At 40.1% G+C, this 20972-nt stretch overlaps 3 protein-coding genes and 1 non-coding gene across 4 annotated transcripts; 2 read left to right on the forward strand and 2 right to left on the reverse strand.

Annotated features, from left to right (window-relative positions):
- Nucleotides 1-6512: 6512 nt before the first annotated feature.
- Nucleotides 6513-8237, reverse strand: LOC130944326 (G-type lectin S-receptor-like serine/threonine-protein kinase SD1-1). The gene is made up of 4 exons (XM_057872604.1): nucleotides 7618-8237; nucleotides 7257-7393; nucleotides 6874-6993; nucleotides 6513-6780 (listed from the first exon to the last, which is right to left on the reverse strand). Exons 1-4 carry the CDS (start codon nucleotides 7736-7738, stop codon nucleotides 6694-6696), a joined length of 465 nt encoding a protein of 154 aa, XP_057728587.1. The 5' UTR covers nucleotides 7739-8237; the 3' UTR covers nucleotides 6513-6693.
- Nucleotides 8238-10346: 2109 nt separating this feature from the next.
- Nucleotides 10347-12104, forward strand: LOC130945951 (uncharacterized). The gene has a single exon (XM_057874637.1). It carries the CDS (start codon nucleotides 10347-10349, stop codon nucleotides 12102-12104), a length of 1758 nt encoding a protein of 585 aa, XP_057730620.1.
- A 66-nt stretch (nucleotides 12105-12170) lies between these two features.
- Nucleotides 12171-15515, forward strand: LOC130945952 (uncharacterized). Its single transcript, XM_057874638.1, has 3 exons — nucleotides 12171-12706; nucleotides 12968-14600; nucleotides 14835-15515. Exons 1-3 carry the CDS (start codon nucleotides 12171-12173, stop codon nucleotides 15513-15515), a joined length of 2850 nt encoding a protein of 949 aa, XP_057730621.1.
- Nucleotides 15516-19578: 4063 nt separating this feature from the next.
- Nucleotides 19579-19686, reverse strand: LOC130947039 (small nucleolar RNA R71). Its single transcript, XR_009072453.1, has one exon. It is a non-coding gene; the product is annotated as a small nucleolar RNA R71 (small nucleolar RNA).
- Nucleotides 19687-20972: the final 1286 nt, after the last annotated feature.

The following is a 20972-nucleotide window of genomic DNA, read 5'->3' on the forward strand; positions in this document are numbered from 1 at the left end:
AATGGACATACTTAATTCATTAACCGAAGGTAAACTACTCTGATTTAATGAAGAATGTTCTCCAACAAATAGAGGTGCTTGTTTTGGTTTTGCCAAATAAATTTGACTGCCTAACATCATAACCACAGTCTGTCCATGTAGGCTTCAGAACCACGGTAAGATTCTTTTAGGTCTTCACTTATCAAGTCTAAAGGCCTCCCCTCCATCCACAAATTCCATTTTATTATTCATATTTTTTTTTATGATTACAAGGTTCTTACCGGTATATAGATTAAGAGTATGCTAAGAGTACACTCTTTATAGAATAATATCCTAATAAATTATATTGATTTTTTTCTATTCCTCTTTGATATTTTTCTGATTTTATTCCTTAATTATGAAATTCTAATATTCCCCCTCAAAGTGAGTAGTAGAATCACCAATACTCAGCTTGATTAGAACTTTAGCAAGAACTTGTCTTGGAACTACTTTAATAAGAATGTCAACCAATTGATCTGATTTTACAAATGGAAACTCAATAATGTCATTCTCAATTTTTTTTGATAAAGTGTCGATCCACCTCAACATGTTTTGTTCGATCATGTTGTACGGGATTTTCTGAAATATTGATTGCGGCTTTGTTGTCACATTTCAACTGGTTTGGCAATTGTGGTAAAACCCAATCTCAGTCATCAATTTTCTTATCTATAATACCTTTAACAATTCCTTGAAATTTGGCCTCAGAGCTTGAGAGAGCTGCAAGAAGTATTATTTTTATTATTCATATTTTTATTCAGTGATTACAAGGTTCTTACCAATAATAACAGAGTCATGTTTTTTTTCTATGATTACAAAATTCTTACTAATATATAAATCAAAAGTATGCTAAGAATATGTTCGTTCTGAAATAATATTCTAATAAATTACATTAATTTTTTTCTAATTCTCTTTGATATTTTTCTGATTTTGTTTCTTAATTATGATATTCTAACAGGAATAAAAATAATGATAATAATATGGGAAAGTATGAGGAGCCAATGAAATATTTATATATGTGCACAATGGAAGTTTATAGAGTATTAGAGATATAATTATTAGTGTTACATTTTCCCATCAGCTGAAGTTTTTGGGATGAGTGGTATCATGACATGGTATAATTTTTCGAGAAGATGTTTATTATCCCTTGTACTTATTCTAAATAGTGTAGAGGATGTTCATTTCATAACTCAATAATCATTGTACATATTGTACAAATAGTCCATTGTCTCCCTAGCGAGATCCCAATAATATATGCTGTGCTTACTCAAATACTCTAAAATATTTGAGTTAAAAAACTAAAAAATTAATCAATTAAATAACTAATACTACATATGTTATCATCAATGATTCATTTAACATTCCAACAGTTTTAGCTATAAGCATGGAGCAATTGTGGGAGGCAAAGTCTTTCGGACTTTTTGGTGGGTTTACAAGAAGCATGAGCATCCTAGCCAATAACCCTATATATATCCATTGATTGATTGTCTTCGCTGCTCTTCTCTTCTCCTTTATTGCTAGTACATCAGGTAAATTAAGACCTCTTTAATCTTTATCCTCTTCAGTTTTATTTTAATTAGAAAAAAAAGATAAATGAGATTGAGGCATAGGAATAGAGTTGATTACAGAGTATGGTAGTGTCAAACATTTGTTCAAGAACTTTTGTCAATTCATGGTAGCCATAATAAACAAAAAGGTTGAGTTTTTTGCCAATTAAAATGCCTTCCATGTACACTTTCACAAAGAACGTATTATGATCGCTGCAATCATTTGCCAATTCAGCACCTTGTGAACTACTTGCAAGTGATGATGATGTTGATGATGATTGGATTTGCCACTGCCCCTAACATGTAACAACAACAACAACAACAGGATTCAAAGCCTCTCCATTCCTTTTGGCTTTGTCACACCTTTGTCACTGGCTGTTAACAATTATTATTATTTTTATTTTGGTGAAAATTACTATTATTTTGATTTATTATTTTAGATGTTAATTGTTGTGAATCTTTGTTTTATCTTCTCCTTCTATGTTTATACATGCTTAATCTCTGAGCATTGTGTCTTAATTTATTATGCCCAATGATATTTAACACAAAATGTAATAAGATAGTAGTTATCTATAATTAAAATTTTCAAAATCTTGTTGGAGGCTTTGATGCACACCATTGATTTAGTAGCTATTTATGAGCATTAAAATTTTCTAAGTCATGAGATTTGAGGGCACTCTATATTTTTACCTACTTATACTTAGAAGTTAGAATTTTACGTGACAGTTTATTGGTTTTGATATGATGTTGTGACTTAAATAGTACTTTAGTTATCTTAGTGACTTAAATTTGCTTTAATCTGATCTGAATTACTTAAAATGTTAAAATGCTTTTCACTTGTTTATACTTAAAAGTTGGAACCTTTTGTGACAGGCAAGGTTATTGGTTTTGATATGATGGTGTGATTTAAATAGTGCTTTAGTTATCTTAGTGGTTTAAATTTGCTTTATTCTGTTTTGAATTACTTAAAAAGTTAAAAATGCTTTTTACCTGTCTATACTTGGAAGTTGAAACTTTATGTGACAAGGTTTATTAGTTTTAATATGATGTTGTGACTTAAATAGTGCTTTAGTTATCTTAGTGGCTTAAATTTGCTTTACTCTATTCTGAATTACTTAAAAAGTTAAAATGCTTTATTGAATATTTTTTTTGGTTGAATTTCTTTTAACTAAATGGTTGAATTGTTGTTGTGGCATTGAATATAATTCTTGAATTTTTGTTATACTGGTATTTTTTGTTCAAATTGGATTGTTAAATTTTGGGATAAGTATGGTTTTGGTCCCTAAAGTTTTCAGCCAGAATCGAATTCGTCCTTCTTCCAATTTTCGATTTAGAATCGTCCTTAACATTTTTTTTCGTATTAAAATCGTCATTTTTTATTTTTTTTGAACAAAAATACCCTCACCACTACCAACACAATTACCTCCTCCACCACCACCACAAACACCAACACCACCGCCACAACTTCCACAAATAGCACCACCACCAGCACCACGACCACCACCAACACCGCCGCCATCCCCCTCCCCCTTTTTCCCTTCCCCTTCCCCCTCCCCCTCCCCGCCTCCCCTTCCCCTTCCCCCCACCCCGCGCGTCTTCTCTTTCACCACACCCCGCGTCCCCTCCCCCTCCCTGTCTCCCCTTCCCCCCACTCCACCCCCACTTCCACACAGAGAAGCAGAAACAGAAAATCAACAAATTCAAGCACAAATTTAACACAAGCAGAAACAGAAAGCAACAAATCAACAAAGAAGCAGATGGAGGTTCCTCAGAAATTCAAAGCACAAAGAAGCAGATGCAGAAGGCAGAGATAGCGGCGGACGGTAGTTCCTCATGTGGCGGCAGCGAGGAGAGTAGAAGAAGAAGAAGAAGGTGGTGGTGGTACGGTGGTGCGGTGCGGTGCCGGAGGGCGGCAAGGCGGCGACGGGACGGCGAGACTGCGGCTGCGGGACGACGGCTTCCCTTCCCCCTTCATCGTCATCATCATTAGAGTTCTGGAGGAGGCGGCGGCGATGAAGAGGTCACGGCGGCGACGACGGAGGCTCCCCGGCGCTGTCCCCCTCCCCCTCTTCCCTTCCCCCTCCCCTCCCCTCCCCCTTCGTATACCCTTTTTTTTCCCCATCCCCCAACGCGTAAAAACGCGTTTTTTTATTTTATAATTTTTATTATTAAAATGGGAATATGGGTAGTTTAGGAATAAAACAAAAAATTTTATTAAAAATGACAATTTTAATACGAAAAAAATGTTAAGGACGATTTTATATCGAAAATTAGATGAGGAACGGTTTCGATTCTGGATGAAAACTTTAGGGACCAAACCATACTTATCCCTTAAATTTTTGTTGTTGAACTTGAATGGTTGTAATTGGAATTGATCACAATTCTATAATTTTTGTTAAATTATTGAATTTTTGCTGTGATATTAAACTGATTCGTTGAATATTTATTGTTTTAATTTTTTTCTGAACAGAAATGGTATCGAGTCAAGCTAGTGCAAGTAAAAATCCGACTAATATTCCAACTTCTCAGTCATGAAGTACAGCTGGAATTGCTAGTAAAAGAAAAGTTGCTAAGAATGCTCTTGGAAGTAGAACTGATGTAGGATAGGAGCACGGGATATTTGTTGAAAAAAATAGAAAGAAGATATAATGTGAATACTGTTATAAAATTTTTTTAGGTGGAGTTTATAGATTGAAACACCACTTAGCAGGAACTAAAAAAGATGTTTTGGCTTGTACAGCTGTTAGTGATAAAGTTAAGAAGCAAATGTGGGATGTTGTGAGCAGGATGCAAGTGAATTTGATGAAAAAAACAAGCATGGGTGGGGCAAGCCTAGGTGAAGCTACTAAAGAAGTTGACACTACCAGTGAAAAAAAAAAAAAAAAGAACTAGATGGCAACATATTCAAGAAAATACGCATTAGTACTCAAACAACAATCAACAATATATTTAAGAAGAATTTGAGAGAGAAAGTATGTTTAGAAATTAGTGCTTTTTTCTACAATAATGGTATCCCCTTTAACATATCAAGGAGCGAGGAATACAGTAGAATGTTTGAGAAAGCTATGAGATATGGACAAGGATTCAAGCCACCATCTTACCATAAATTAAGGGTGCCTCTTTTGAAAAAACATGTGGAGCTTGTTCAACAATCACTAGAGGAACATAGAGCATATTGAAAGTAGGTTGGTTGCACAATAATGACTGATAATTGGACAGATAAGAAAAGACGGACCATCCTAAATTTTTGGTTAATAGTCCTAAAGGGACTGTTTTTTTTAAATCTATTGATGCCTCTCATATTACTAAGACAGTTGACAAAATCTTTAAAATGATAGATGATATGGTTGAAGAGGTTGGAGAAGAAAATGTCATCCAAGTTATCACCGACAATGCGACTAACTACAAAGCTGCAAGAGAAATGCTAGTGAAAAAGAAAAAAATTGTTTTAGATGCCTTGTGCAGCACATTGCATTGATTTAATGTTAGAAGACTTGGAAAAAAAAGTAACACTTCACAATGATACAATTTGTAAAGGTAGAAAGATTACTACTTACATATATGCTAGAACTACTCTTATTACACTACTACACATCCACATCAAAGAAAAAGATTTGGTGAAGTCGGGTATGACCTGTTTTGCAACTTCTTACCTTACTTTGGGATGTCTCAATAACAACAAATGTTCTTTAATAAGAATATTTCTTTCTGATCAATGGACTTCTAGTAAATTTGCAAAGACAAAAGATGGAAAGATAATTGCAAGTGTGGTGTTGGATAAGATGTTTTGGAAAGAAGTGGTAATTTTGCTTGAGGGCTGCCTACCCTCTTCTTCATGTGCTTCGTATGGTGGATTTAGAAGAAAAGCCGGCAATGAGATTTATTTACGAAGAAATAAAAAGTGCAAAGAAAAAAATATGAGATGCATTTCAAAGAGTTGAGACAAGGTAAATTGTCTAACTATTTTTTTTAATTATTGCATGAAAATATTTTTTTATTTTGTAACTAATTTATTAATTTTTCTATGTTTTAGTTATATACCTATTTGGGACATTATTGATGAAAGATGGGGCAACTAATTTTATAGGCCATTGCATGCTGCATGTTATTATTTGAATTCTCAAATTCATTATAGCTCTGGTTTTAAAATTGCTTATGAGCTTAAGAAGCAGTTTTATGCTTATATAGAAAGGATGACAGGAAATTCAGATTTAATCACTAAGATGGATGTTTAACTTGAAGATTTTAAGATTTGAAATGAGTTTTTTGGTAGTAAAGTAGCTTAAAATTAAATTTCTACTAAAACTCCAGTTCAATGGTGGGATTCTTATAAAGATTAGCATCCAGAGCTCCAACAATTTGCAATTCGTGTCTTGAATTTGACATGTAACTCATTTAGATGCGAACACAATTGGAGTGCTTTTGAGATGGTTAGTAATTAAATATAATCTTCTATTTCTCTTCTCCGATACAATTTCAAGTAGTAAAATACCAAAACTAAAGACGTCAGATTTTATTGAAAAGTGTCTATTCACAATATATTCTGGAGCCATATATCCACTATAAGCATATATTATTACAAACAAAAAAGATAATTAATATAATATTACTAGGAATATTTTATGACTTTGATTAAAAGAGAAAAGAATGATAAACATTAAAGATATATATAACTTACAAAAGTTCCAACAATTCTATTTGTAGTATTTCTTTTATTTTGACCACTTTCAAAACTTCTAGCTAAATCAAAGTCTGATATTTTGGGTTTCATCTTACTGTCCAATAAAATATTACTCGTTTTAATATCTCTATGTACAATTCTCAGTCTTGAATCTTACGATTTCGCTAATAATATTAAAACGCTTAGACCAATCTAACATACTCCTTCGCACATGATCTGGTTATAATATGCATTGATATTGTCATAAGTAACATATCATGGTAAAGGAATTAAAATATAGTAGTAAAACATTTAGACTAACAAAAATGTCATCATATACATACTAACCAAAAATAAAATAGTCCAAGCTTTTATTAGGCATGTATTCATATATCAGCAATTTCTCCTCCTCTTGGATGCAACATCCAAAAAGCTTTACAAGATTACGGTGTTGAAGTTTAGATATTAGCTTTACTTCGGTTTGAATTCATTTAGACCTTGTCCAGAACTATTTGAAAGCCTCTTTACAGCAATTTGTTGTCCATCATTTAATATACCCTAAACAACGATACATTAAAAGCAAAATTTATTAGATATAGAAGTGTTAATTGTTCTATGAACCATAATTTAGTAGCATATCTAGAACTTGACCTTGTAAACAGATCCAAAACCACCTTCTCCAAGCTTATTGATGGGGGAGAAATTATCAGTGGCCACAATTATTCTTGACAGATCAAACAAAGGAAGGCCCATGTCTTCCTTTTGTAGTATCTGTACATTGGTGTCATGAGTAACGATCTCGTTAATCCTTACATGTTCCAATGCTATTTATTTATTAAGGAAATAAAAGAGAACAATTAGAATGTATTTGGTAACACTAAAAGGTTAAACTTATTTCTATAGTTTTTATTTATAATTTGCTCTAAGTGCGATGAATGAAACTCAAATATGAGTAAGCAAAGGATTGAGTATGGCACTTGCATTGTATCCTCTAAGAATTGAGAAAACAGGGTAATCAATTTTAGGCAATGTACCTTTTGAAGCAGTCTTTCCCTGAACATGTACCATGAAGCGATGATTATCATGGAAATCACAACACTGCTCCCCACAACTATTCCTACCACCATTCCCTCATTTCGCCCCTGTTTTTTCCCACCTGCCTCTGATTCCCCTGCATCATGCCAAATAAATAGTTACAGGAACTAACTTTTTCTTTAAGTTTCGCGTTTTTATTTTTAAATTTTTTAAAATTTTGTATATAAAAAAAAAACACAAGGTAAAAATAAATAACAATTTTATTATTTTTATTTTTTTATTAAATTTCAAAAACAAAAATCCTAAAAATAAAACAGAAAATATAAATGCAAACTAAACGCAAAGGAAAAAATGTAGTACCTTGTTCCTCTGAAGCTGGCATTCGAATATAAAGATCTTGTCCGCCCTGTTTGAGCAACCTAACATCAAACAAATCACCGTTCCACAATTTACATCCACCGACAATTACTTTATACGCCATACAAGAACAATCGCTCTTGCATTTTCCGAAGCAACCATGTTGGTTGGACAGAGAAGAACCACCACTTGGTTCTTTAAACGAAGAATGCCTAACAAACACATCAGTGCTACAATTCAAAGCTTTGTTTCTCACACATCCCTGTCTAAAGTTCAAGTAAGCAAAATCAGTTGGGGACTTTGGTGTGAAAGTGAAACCATCCAAGCACACACAAGTTTGTGCCTCATCAAGGTCGCAGTTCCCATTTGGTCCGCACACTCATATGCTGCTATCATTGTTATTTAACTCAGAAGAAGAAGAATCAGAAGCTGCTGCCACAGACATGTAGGTATACGGAACAAGAAGAAGAAGAAGAATTATTTCCATTAAGAGTGTAACTGTCACATAGAGGGCCAAAATATCAAAAGAAAAATTCCAAATTGAACATAGATCATAACTTCTGTATTCTATCTATCTATGGCTGGCCTTCAATTCTAACCGACAACTAATACGTGAGTTTTGGTTGTTAAATTCTTGGACATTATTTGCAGTTGACTAGAGACTATATATGGTCGTTCATTTAGTTTTCTACCATTTATGTGTTTAAATCAAAGAAAAGTCTGAGAGCTAACATAAATTCTGTCAGTCAAATCAGCTAATAATTAAGAAAAGCAACATAAGATAAAAGAAATATTCAAAACTAAAAACAATAAAAATCATTTTTTGGAAGATATATAATTTAGGATTTATTATTAAAGAAAATGGAGGTGCAGGTGGGTGGCTAGTAGTGTGGGAGTAAATTTCTGCTGCTAGAAGGAAAGAGGAAAAGGAAATGAGAGTAGATAAAAGGATAACTTTAAAAAAATTGATGGTCATAATGAAATAATTAATTAGGGTAAAGTGTTAAATTGGTCCTCTAACGTAATCCTATTTTAGTTCTTAAGGTTTAAAGAATCCTATTTGAATCCAATAAAGTTTTATTTAATTTTAATGTAATCCTACCGTAAAGTCAAAGGTAAATAATTAACGAAATATCCTACATAACAACAGTATAAGAACAAGATTGATAATTTAAAGAACAAGTACAAGCTCTAGAGGCAATCACTGATACATCAATACATTTATTTATCATTCTCCTTAATTCTATAGAAAATATTTCATTTAAATAGTAAGAAAAATGATAAATAAATGTATTGATGCATTTACGGTTGATTTTGTACTTTTGCAACTTGTACTTGTTCTCCAAATTATGGATTTTATTCTTGTACTACTGTTATGGACATTCCATTAATTATTTAACTTTAACCTTTCGGTGAGACTATATTAACACTAAATAAATTTTTTTTTAAATTTAAATAAGACACTTTAAATTTTAAAGATCAAAACAAGATTATGAGACCAATTTAATATTTTACCCTAATTAGTTATTTGCTGAAGTTTGGTAATCCTTCATCGGCAATAAACTTAAAAATTAAACCATATTTGCTTACATGTATTATATGATTGGTCCATGAAACCGTCTTCGTTTAATCTTTATTTTTGTATAAATTCCTCTAAAGTAAGGCGAATAAGAAAATGTAAGATGATCTTTTGATGCATAATTTTCTCTATTTTCCCACAATTCACTTGCATGCTTATTCACTGGTGATGTTATATGATTAAGTCATTTTAATGAATAAGTTTAACTGAGTCCAATAACTTATTGATACAATAAAAATTAGTTGAAGAAGAAAGATGAGACATAAAAAGAAAATAAAAAAACATTTCATTGGACTTTGTTACAAAAATAACTTAATCACCTAGTATTTATCTTTTTCTAATTAATTAAATTTCAAATTCATACCATAAATTTAGTTGTTGAAAAACATACATATAGAACTTGCATTAATTTTTTTGGGGGGGGGGGGGGGGGGGCTGAGGCAATACATAAAACGTTGACTTTAAGAAGATTGAATGAGTAAGAACATACCAATAGATAGAAGAAAAGTAGAAATATTAGTAACATTTTTTTATCTTTATCTTTTAATAGGAATATGTTACGGCCTGGCCCAGGGTCCGCGCGGGTCGACCCGGCCCAAGCTCTCCCCGACCCGGTCACGCGCCCACCAACCGACCCAGACACGCGTCCTGTACGGCTCACATGCAGCTGCAGGACAACGTCCTTGAGAATATGGGCCTGTCCCCATGAGGGGCCCACTACTGACATGTATATAAAGGGAAGATTGGCTCTTCCCACGAGGTATGTCACCTTTCCGTATCATTTTCTCCCACTTGCATACTTGCTGACTAGAGCGTCGGAGTGTCTTTGCAGGTGGCACCCCCCCTCATCCTCTCTCTAGGACAAGTGCTCGTCTACTCGGCAAACCCACAACCAGCGCGACCAAAGCTAAGGCATCCTCACCCCTGCATCTGTACACCCGACCTGTCCGGAACCCGACAACCGAACATTGGCGCCGTCTGTGGGGATTCCTGCCTAAATGGAAGTCGCGCTAGGTCCCGGCGACCGAGCTCGAGCAGCCGGAGCGGAGGGGGCAGCCTCCGTCGCCTCGCAAAGGGGGGGGGGCGGAGATCCCCCCAACAACACACGAGAACACGACCATTCGGGGGAACGGGCGGCGATAGCGCCATAATAATGCAGGAGCTACGCCACAGAGTTCAGAACCTAGAACGACAGCTGGCGGACCGGGAGCGGGATGGACGGTCTACCGATCCCAGCTATACCCCATCTCCCGGGAGCGAAGAGGAAGACTCTCACCGAAGCCGCCCGCGGCGTACATCCGCATCCCGGACGGAAGCGGAGAGCACGCGGGAGGAGTCACCCATAAGGAGAAGACGAAATGACACGATCATCTACTCCCGCGGCAGACCAACCCGCCGAGCGGCAAGAGGTCACGAAGACGGGGAAGGAAGATCCGAGAGAACACGACAACCCGTGATAATGGGCGTCACCCCGTTCCACCGATCTATCCTCGAGGTCCGGTTGCCGAAACACTTCGACAAACCAACGGACATGAGGTACGACGGAACTCAAGACCCTCTAGAACACCTCACGGCCTTTGAGGCCAGGATGAATCTGGAGGGAGTGGGGGACGAAGTAAGGTGCCGCGCCTTCCCGGTAACCCTAGCAGGGCCAGCGATCAGATGGTTTAACGGCCTCCCACAAGGTTCCATATACAGCTTCTCAGACATTAGCCGTGCATTCCTGGCCCAATTTACAACGCGGATCGCGAAGGCCAAGCACCCTATCAACCTTCTAGGGGTAACCCAGAGACAAGGAGAACCGACGAGGAGGTACTTAGATCGGTTCAACGACGAATGCTTGGAAATCGACGGCTTAATCGACTCGGTGGCCAGTCTTTGCCTAACGAACGGCCTCCTCAACGAGAACTTCCGAAAACACCTTACCACGAAACCGGTTTGGACGATGCATGAGATCCAGACGGTAGCCAAAGAGTATATAAACGACGAGGAAGTCAGCCGAGTCGTGGCTGCCAATAAGCGGCAGTCCGGTTACAGCCAAGCCCGGCAACCAGGCGACGGAGAGAGAGCAAAGGAAAAAGCTAGGGAGGAGGCATCAAACAGGGCACCTCGACCGTTCCCCCGGGTCGGGAAATTCACTAACTACACTCCACTCACTCTCCCCATCGTGGAAGTCTATCAACAAATAGCGGAGAAGGGAATCCTACCGAAACCCCGACCACTTAAGGACCGTATGGGAGGAAATAAGAACCTCTATTGTGATTATCATAAGGGTTATGGCCATCAAACACAGGACTGTTTTGACCTGAAGGATGCACTAGAACAAGCGATAAGGGAAGGAAAGCTAGCCGCGTTCTCCCACCTCATCAGGGAGCCGAGAAGACGTTATCGCGATCAAGACGAAGAAGGCAAAACCCGTTCGGCCAAACGGCGACAAGAACCCGAAGACAGAGACCACGGCCTCACTGTGATAAACGTGGTAACGGCCAAAAACGCTGCGCCAAGATCCCGGTCGGCACAGAGAAAAGACGTTAAGGTTTTGACGGTCTCATCCCCGCCGGTGCAAAGCTCTAAGAAGCCTCCCTCCATTTCTTTCGGCCCGGAAGACCAATGGTTCAACGACGCCCCGAAAAACCCCCCCATGGTCATTACGGCCAGAGTGGGAACCGGCCTCGTCAAACGGATCCTCGTCGACACAGGAGCTGATTCAAATATCATGTTCCGCAACGTGTTCGACGCACTAGGGCTAAAAGATGCCGACCTGACGACTCACCAGCACGGGGTCATCGGATTGGGCGACCACTTCATCAAACCGGACGGAGTAATATCCCTGCCAATCTCGGTGGGGCAAGCCCAAGGCCGAAGATCGGCGATGGCCGAGTTCGTAATCCTCCGAGACTCCACTGCCTAACACATCATCTTGGGAAGAAAAACAATCAACGATTTCGAAGCCATAATCAACACAAAGCTGCTAGTCATGAAGTTTGTTACCGACGACGGATCCATAGGGACCATAAGGGGAGACCTCGAGACGGCGGTCGCTTGTGACAACGCCAGCCTCTCCCTTAGAAAGAAGTCCAAGGAAGCATCCGGTGTGTTCCTAGCCGACCTTGATGCCAGAGTGGACGACAAGCCGAGGCCAGAACCAGAAGGAGATCTGGAGAAGTTTAGGATTGGTGACGAAGTGGAAAAGTTCACATTCGTGAACAAGAACCTCCCACATGAGTTGAAGGAGCCCTTGATCGAAATGATAAGAGCCAACAGTGACTTGTTCGCCTGGACTCCAGCCGACATGCCGGGCATAGACCCAAAAATCATCTCACATCATCTAGCCGTCAAGACGGAAGCACGCCCGGTGGCCCAACGGAGGAGAAAGATGTCGGCAGAAAGAGCAGAGGAGGTGGCCAGGCAGACGGCCAGCCTCCTAGAAGCAGGCTTCATACGGGAAGTGGACTACTCGACATGGCTCTCGAATGTGGTATTGGTGAGAAAACACAACGGCAAGTGGAGAATGTGCGTGGACTATTCTGACCTTAACAAAGCATGCCCCAAAGATTGTTTCCCCCTCCCTAACATAGATGCGCTCGTCGATGCCGCGACGGGATATCGGTATCTAAGTTTCATGGACGCCTACTCCGGTTACAATCAGATACCGATGCACCGTCCTGACGAAGACAAGACGGCGTTCATAACGCCAGGAGGAACTTTCTGCTACAAGGTAATGCCATTCGGCCTGAAAAATGCGGGGGCAACGTATCAAAGGCTGATGAACAGGATATTCCACGACCTCATAAGGAAAACAGTCGAAGTCTACGTGGACGACATCCTGGCAAAAATAACACGACCTGACGACCTCTTGAACGACCTGGCAAGGGTATTCGCGTCCCTCCGTCAACACGGTATGCGGTTGAATCCTCTCAAGTGCGCCTTCGCCATGGAAGCTGGCAAGTTCCTGGGATTCATGATAACTCAAAGAGGGGTAGAAGCCAACCCGGAGAAATGCCAAGCAATACTCCAGATGAAGAGCCCGGGTTGTATCAAGAACGTCCAAAGGTTGGCAGGGCGGTTGACCTCATTATCCCGATTCCTCGGAGCTTCGGCAACAAAGGCCCTGCCATTCTTTAACCTCATGAAGAAAGGGATGGCGTTCGAGTGGACGCCCGCATGTGAAGAGGCCTTTCGGCACTTCAAGGAAATCCTGGCGGCGCCGCCCGTCCTCGGGAAGCCAAAGGACGGGGAACCGCTATACCTATACCTCGCCATAACGGGTGAAGCCCTAGCCGCAGTCCTGGTACGGGAGGACGGAAAAACTCAACAACCAATCTATTTCATAAGCCGGGCCTTGCAAGGGGCAGAATTAAGGTATAGCAAGTTAGAAAAGCTAGCCCTAGCACTTCTAACCTCCTCACGAAGGTTAAAGCAGTACTTCCAGAGTCACCAAGTTGTCGTCAGAACGGACCAAGGGATCCGGCAAGTACTCCAAAAACCCGATCTGGCGGGAAGAATGATGACTTGGTCCATCGAACTCTCCCAGTATGACATACGATACGAACCCCGGCAAGCCATCAAGGCGCAGGCGATGGCGGATTTCCTAGTAGAAGTAACGGGGGATGCAAGCGAAGAAGGGGGCACACGGTGGAAGCTCCATGTAGACGGAGCCTCCAACCAGACTTTCGGAGGTGCCGGGATCATCCTGGAAAGCCCGATTGGGGTTGTATACGAACAGTCGGTCAGATTCGAGTTTCCCATCTCGAACAACCAGGCAGAATATGAAGCCCTTATAGGAGGCCTAACCCTAGCAGCAGAAGTCGGCGCAAGAAGACTAGAAATATGCAGCGATTCCCAAGTCGTCACCTCCCAAGTAAACGGTAGCTACCAAGCTAAAGACCCTTTGCTACAGAAGTACTTGGAAAAGGTCAAAAGCTTGAGCCAAAAGTTCGAAGAGGTCACGGTCCACCACGTACCTAGAGAAAGGAACACACGGGCAGACCTCTTATCAAAGTTAGCCAGCACGAAGCCGGGAGAGGGGAACCGGTCTCTCATCCAAGGCATGATGAGAGAACCAGCAATCACACTGCACGTGACAAGCCTAGGTTCTTCATGGCTAGACCCCATCACCGACTTCCTGGAACACGGCAAACTCCCTAGTGATCAAAAGGATGCGGCGAAATTGAGAAAGGAAGCGGCCAAATACGCCGTCATCCAAGGACAGCTGTTCAGGAAAGGGCTCAACCAACCCCTACTGAAGTGCCTACACCCCGACCAGACGGACTACGTCCTCAGGGAAGTCCATGAGGGCTGCTGTGGGCACCATATCGGAGGCAAGGCCCTAGCGAGGAAACTAATCCGAGCCGGATACTATTGGCCGTCGATGATGGCGGACTCCAAAGAGTTTGTCAAAAAATGCGTAAAGTGCCAACAGAACGCCAACTTTGCCAGGGCACCGGCCTCCGAGTTAAGCTTGCTAACGACCTCCCGGCCATTCTCTCAATGGGGAGTCGACCTCTTAGGCCCCTTCCCAGTCGGCCCTGGGCAGGTCAAATACCTCATAGTCGCAATTGACTACTACACCAAATGGATAGAAGCCGAACCACTGGCTAGCATATCCTCGTCCAATTGCAGGAAATTCATGTGGAGGCAGGTGATAACGCGATTCGGGATACCGGAAGTCATCATCTCGGACAATGGCACGCAATTTACTGACAAAAAGTTCACGGAATTTCTCAATGGCCTGGGTATAAGGCAAAGGTTCTCTTCGGTAGAACACCCTCGGACGAACGGACAAGTGGAGTCCGCCAACAAGGTTATCCTTTCAGGTCTGAAAAAGAGGTTGGACAATAAAAAGGGTGCTTGGGCCGACGAACTAGCAGCGGTTCTCTGGTCCTACCGAACAACTGAACAATCCTCCACTAGGGAAACTCCCTTCCGACTAACGTACGGGGTGGACGCAGTAATACCCGTGGAGATCAGTGAACCGAGCCCGCGGTTACTTTTGAAAGGAGTGGAGGAAACCGTAGAAAAAGACCTGATAGATGAAGCCAGGGAAATGGCCCATTTGACAGAAACAGCGCTAAAACAAAGAATGGCTCTGCGCTACAACACCAAAGTGCTTAAAAGGGGATTCGAGCCGAACGACCTCGTCCTGAGGCGAAACGATATTGGCCTACCGACCCCCGGAGAAGGCAAGCTGGCGGCGAATTGGGAAGGCCCCTACAGAGTCAAAAAAGTGATGGGAAAAGGAGCCTTCAAGTTAGAAAGGCTTGACGGCAAAGAAGTCCCGAGAACATGGAACGCGGACAACCTAAGAAGATTCTACTCCTAGAGGATGACTCGACAAGCCGACCAATCTAGCTAAGTAGTTAATTTGCAAATTTGAATTTTGAACTTTTCATAGTAACCTATGAATCCTTTATGCGACTACCGAATAAGATATATGATGAGCGGATGATTTGTATACTTTTTGGCATTGTTTTTAGTATGTTTTTGATATGATCTAGTTAGTTTTTAGTATATTTTTATTAGTTTTTAGTTAAAATTCACTTTTCTGGACTTTACTATGAGTTTGTGTGTTTTTTTTGTGATTTCAGGTATTTTCTGGCTGAAATTGAGGGACCTGAGCAAAAATCTGATCCAGAGACCAAAAAGGACTGCAGATGCTGTTGGATTCTGACCTCCCTGCACTCGAAGCAGATTTTCTGGAGCTACAGAAGCCCAATTGGCGCTCTCTCAACGGCGTTGGAAAGTAGACATCCTGGGCTTTCCAGCAATATATGATAGTCCATACTTTGCCCAAGATTTGATGGCCCAAACCGGCGTTCAAAGTCACCTCAAGAAATCCCAGCGTTAAACGCTGGAACTGGCACCCAAATGGGAGTTAAACGCCCAAACTGGCACTAAAGCTGGCGTTTAACTCCAAGGAGAGTCTCTACACGAAATTTCTTCATTGCTCAGCCCAAGCACACACCAAGTGGGCCCGGAAGTGGATTTTTATGTCATTTACTCATCTTTGTACACCTTAGGCTACTAGTTTCCTATAAGTAGGACCTTTTACTATTGTATTTGAACATCTAGATCTTGGTAGACATCTTGGTAGCTATCTTTGAGTTTTATGCTATCTTAGATCATTGGGAGGCTGGCCATTCGGCCATGCCTAGACCTTATGCTTATGTATTTTCAACGGTGGAGTTTCTACACACCATAGATTAAGGTGTGGAGCTCTGCTGTACCTCGAGTATTAATGCAATTACTATTGTTCTTCCATTCAATTCCGCTTGTTCTTTATCCAAGATATCACTTGTTCTTCAACATGATGAAGGTGATGATTGACGCCCATCACCATTCTCACCCATGAACAAGGTGACTGACAACCATTCTTGTTCTACAAGCATCTGAGGCTTAGTGAATATCTCTTGGATTCTTCGGAATCTTCGTGGTATAGGCAGGACCTGATGGCGGCATTCAAGAGAATCCGGAAGGTCTAAACCTTGTATGTGGTATTCTGAGTAGGATTCAATGATTGAATGACTGTGACGTGCTTCAAACCTGTAACCTATTGGGCGTTAGTGACAGACGCAAAAGAGTTATTCTATTCCGGTAGGGGAGGGAACCAAACCGGTGATTGGCAGCACTGTGACAGAGTGTGTGCATTAGCTTTCACTGCGCGGATGGGAGGTAGCTGCTGACAACAGTGAGACCCTACACGAGCTTGCCATGGAAAGGAGTAAGAAAGGATTGGATGAAGGCATTAGGAAAGCAGAGAGACGGAAGGGAAGGCATCTTCATACACTTGTCTGAAGCTCTTACACCAATGATATACATAAGTATCTCTATTCTTATCTTTCATGTTATTTTCGTTCATCACCATATACATCTGAGTTTGCCTGACTAAGATTTACAAGATGACCATAGCTTGCTTCAATACTAACAATCTCCGTGGGATCGACCCTTACTCACGTAAGGTTTATTACTTGGACGACCCAGTGCACTTGCTGGTTAGTTGTGCGAAGTTGTGTAATGCCATGGTATTGAGCCACCAAGTTCTTGGAGCCATTACCGGGGATTATTTGAGTTGTGAAAAAAGTATTGTTCACAATTTCGCGCAACAAGTTTTTGGCGCCGTTGTCGGGGATTGTTCAAGTTTTGAGCAAGCTTTTGGTAACATCAGTGCCAAGATCCGGCAACAACATCAAGTTTTTGGTGTTATTGCCCGGGATTGTTTAGGCTGGACAACTGACGGTTCATCTTGTTGCTTAGATTAGGTATTATTTTTTTTTCGAAATTCTTAAAGATGAATTCTAGAGTTTCATGATGATTTGTTGAAATCTGGCTGGCTGAGAAGCCATGTCTAATCTCATTGGATCGAGGTTTCAACTTATCACCACAAGAACTTGTTGATTTCTTATCAATCTTGCTTTTGGAGCAGTGATTTGCTAAGGCTTGGCTGGCCTCTGGCCATGTCTAGTGTTTTGGACCGAAGCTTTCTTTGAAAGCTTGGCTGGCTGTGAAGCCATGTCTAATTCCTGGACCGGAGTCTTAGACTAGCATTGCACTGATTCCTGGAATTCTCATTAAGAATTTTGATACCTTTTCCTACTTAATTTTCGAAAAATACAAAAAAATTACAAAATCAAAAAGACCAAAAATATTTGATGTTTCTTGCTTAAGTTCAGTGTCTCATCTTAAGTTTAGTGTCAATTGTATGCATTCATTCATGTGTCTTAAGGATCCTCAAGTAATTCTTGATGATTTTTGTGTTCTAATCTTTGAATTCTATTGACTTGAAGTATTTTGTGTGTCTCATATGCAATTTCATGTTGTTAGTGTCAGTAGTATACAAACTGCTAAGTTTGGTGTCTTGCATGCATTGTTAATTGATTCCTTTTGCATTTTGATTATTAAAAAAAAAATCCAAAAATATTTTTAATTTGTGTCTTTTCAAGTCAATGATACAAAGAATTGAAGATTCAGAACATACTGCAGAGGAATTATACAGAAAAAGCTGAGCATTCAAAAATGCCCAGTGAAGAAGGCAGACTGGCGTTTAAACGCCAGCCAGGGTACCTGGTTGGGCGTTTAACGCCCAAAAAGGGTGCATTTTGGGCGTTAAACGCCAGAATGTATACCATTCTGGGCGTTTAACGCCAGGATGGTGCTAGGGGGAAGATTTTGTTTTCAAAATCAATTTTTTTTCAAGTTTTCAAAGTTTTTCAAAATCAAATCTTTTTCAAATCAAATCTTTTCAATCAAATGTTTTCAAAATCAATTTCCTTCCTTTTTAAAAGATACTTACTAACAATTAATGATTTGATTGAACATCTCAAAATTGTTGCCTTTTCTGTTGAGAAAGGTTTTATGTTTGAATCATATCTTTTCTTGTTAGGCAAGTTATTAATTTTTAAAAATCATATCTTTTAAAATTGTTTTCAAATCATATCTTCTCAATCACATCTTTTTAAAACCATAACTTTTCAATTAAATCTTTTTTTACCACATCTTTTTCAAATTAGTTTTCAATCGAATCTTTTTAATTTCTAATTTCAAAATCTTTTTCAAAAATCACTTGATTTCTTTTTCACTTTTAATTTTCGAAAATTATCAATCAAATTTTCAAAATGTTTTCAAAATCTTTTAAATGAATTTTCGAAAATTTTCTTCCCTCCTTCCCACATCCTTCTATTTATGGAGTACCACTCCTTCTAAATGCACAATTCGAACCTTATCTAATTAAAGTTCGAATTCTTCTTCTCCTTCTTCTTTCTATTTCTCTTTTCCTCTGACACCTTAAGGAATCTCTATACTTTGACATAGAGGATTCCACATTTTCTTGTTCTCTTCTCTTTCATATGAGCAGGAGCAGAGACAAAGGCATTCTTGTTGAAGCTGACCCTGAACCCGAAAGGACCTTGAAGAGAAAACTAAGAAAAGCCAAAGCACAACTCTCTTTGGAGGACCTGACCGAATTCTTCAAAGAAGAAGAAGACATGGCAGCCGAAAACAACAACAATGCAAACAATGCAAGGAAGGTGCTGGGTGACTTTACTGCACCTACTCCTGATTTCTATGGGAGAAGCATCTCTATCCCTGCCATTGGAGCAAACAACTTTGAGCTTAAGCCTCAATTAGTTTCTCTAATGCAACAGAATTGCAAGTTTCATGGACTTCCAATGGAAGATCCTCATCAGTTTTTAGCTGAGTTCTTGCAAATCTGTGACACAGTCAAGACTAATGGGGTTAACCCTGAGGTCTATAGACTGATGCTATTCCCTTTTGCTGTGAGAGACAGAGCTAGAATATGGTTGGACTCTCAACCTAAAGAAAGCCTGGACTCTTGGGAAAAGCTAGTCAATGCCTTCTTGGCAAAGTTCTTTCCACCACAAAGATGGAGTAAGCTTAGAGTGGAAGTCCAAACCTTTAGACAGAAGGATGGAGAATCCCTCTATGAAGCTTGGGAAAGATACAAACAATTAATCAGAAGATGTCCCTCAGACATGCTTTCTGAATGGAGCATCATAGGTATTTTCTATGATGGTCTCTCTGAACTATCCAAGATGTCTTTGGATAGCTCTGCTGGAGGATCTCTTCATCTGAAGAAGACGCCTGCAGAAGCTCAAGAATTGATTGAAATGGTTGCAAATAACCAATTCATGTACACTTCTGAAAGGAATCCTGTGAACAATGGGACTAGTCAGAAGAAAGGAGTTCTTGAGAATGACACTCTGAATGCCATATTGGCTCAGAACAAGATATTGACTCAACAAGTCAATTTGATTTCTCAAAGTCTGTCTGGAATACAAAATGCACCAAACAGTACTAAGGATGCTTCATCTGAGGAAGAAGCTTATGATCCTGAGAACCCTTCCATGGAAGAGGTGAATTACCTAGGAGAACCCTATGGAAACACCTATAATTCTTCATGGAGAAATCACCCAAATCTCTCATGGAAGAATCAAGAGAGACCTCAACAAGGTTTCAATAATAATGGTGGAAGAAACAGGTTTAACAATGGTAAACCTTTTCCATCATCTTCTCAGCATCAGACAGAGAGCTCTAAGCAGAATACCTCTGACTTAGCAACCATGGTCTCTGATCTAATCAAAACCACTCAAAGTTTCATGACTGAAACTAGATCCTCCATTAGGAATTTGGAAGGACAAGTGGGTCAGCTGAGCAAGAAAATTACTGAACTTCCCCCAAGCACTCTCCCAAGTAACACTGAAGAAAATCCAAAAGGAGAGTGCAAAGCCATAAATATGGCCGAATTCTGGGAGGAAGAAGAGGCAGTGAACGCCACTGAGAAAGGCCTCACTGGACATCCACTGGCCTCCAATGAGTTCCCCAATGAGGAACCTTGGGAATCTGAGGCTCAAACCGAGACCATAGAGATTCCCTTGGACTTACTTCTGCCATTCATGAGCTCTGATGAGTATTCTTCCTCTGAAGAGGATGAGTATGTCACTGAAGAGCAAGTTGCTAAATACCTTGGAGCAATCATGAAGCTGAATGACAAGTTATTTGGAAATGAGACTTGGGAGGATGAACCCCCTTTGCTCACCAAAGAACTGGATAACTTGTCTAGGCAGCAATTGCCTCAAAAGAGGCAAGATCCTGGGAAGTTTTCTATACCTTGTACCATAGGCACCATGACCTTCAAGAAGGCCTTGTGTGACTTGGGGTCAAGTGTAAACCTCATGCCCCTCTCTGTAATGGAGAAATTAGGGATCTTTGAGGTGCAAGCTGCAAAAATCTCACTAGAGATGGCAGACAACTCAAGAAACAAGCC

This window comes from Arachis stenosperma, chromosome 8 (assembly GCF_014773155.1).
Source record: "Arachis stenosperma cultivar V10309 chromosome 8, arast.V10309.gnm1.PFL2, whole genome shotgun sequence".
Classification (NCBI taxonomy): Eukaryota; Viridiplantae; Streptophyta; class Magnoliopsida; order Fabales; family Fabaceae; genus Arachis; species Arachis stenosperma.

What these genes read in the sequence shown, in the direction of transcription:
- LOC130944326 (XM_057872604.1), bottom strand. Translation starts at nt 7,738, where the DNA reads ATGGCGTATAAAGTAATTGTCGGTGGATGTAAATTGTGGAACGGTGAT. An exon ending in GCCAGCTTCAGAGGAACAAG is followed by an intron (nt 7,394 to 7,617) that starts GTACTACATTTT and finishes GGCATGATGCAG; the next exon opens with GGGAATCAGAGGCAGGTGGG. An exon ending in GGGAAAGACTGCTTCAAAAG is followed by an intron (nt 6,994 to 7,256) that starts GTACATTGCCTA and finishes ACCAATGTACAG; the next exon opens with ATACTACAAAAGGAAGACAT.
- LOC130945951 (XM_057874637.1), top strand. Translation starts at nt 10,347, where the DNA reads ATGCAGGAGCTACGCCACAGAGTTCAGAACCTAGAACGACAGCTGGCG.
- LOC130945952 (XM_057874638.1), top strand. Translation starts at nt 12,171, where the DNA reads ATGAAGTTTGTTACCGACGACGGATCCATAGGGACCATAAGGGGAGAC. An exon ending in CACAACGGCAAGTGGAGAAT is followed by an intron (nt 12,707 to 12,967) that starts GTGCGTGGACTA and finishes GCTGATGAACAG; the next exon opens with GATATTCCACGACCTCATAA. An exon ending in AAGAGTTTGTCAAAAAATGC is followed by an intron (nt 14,601 to 14,834) that starts GTAAAGTGCCAA and finishes ATGTGGAGGCAG; the next exon opens with GTGATAACGCGATTCGGGAT.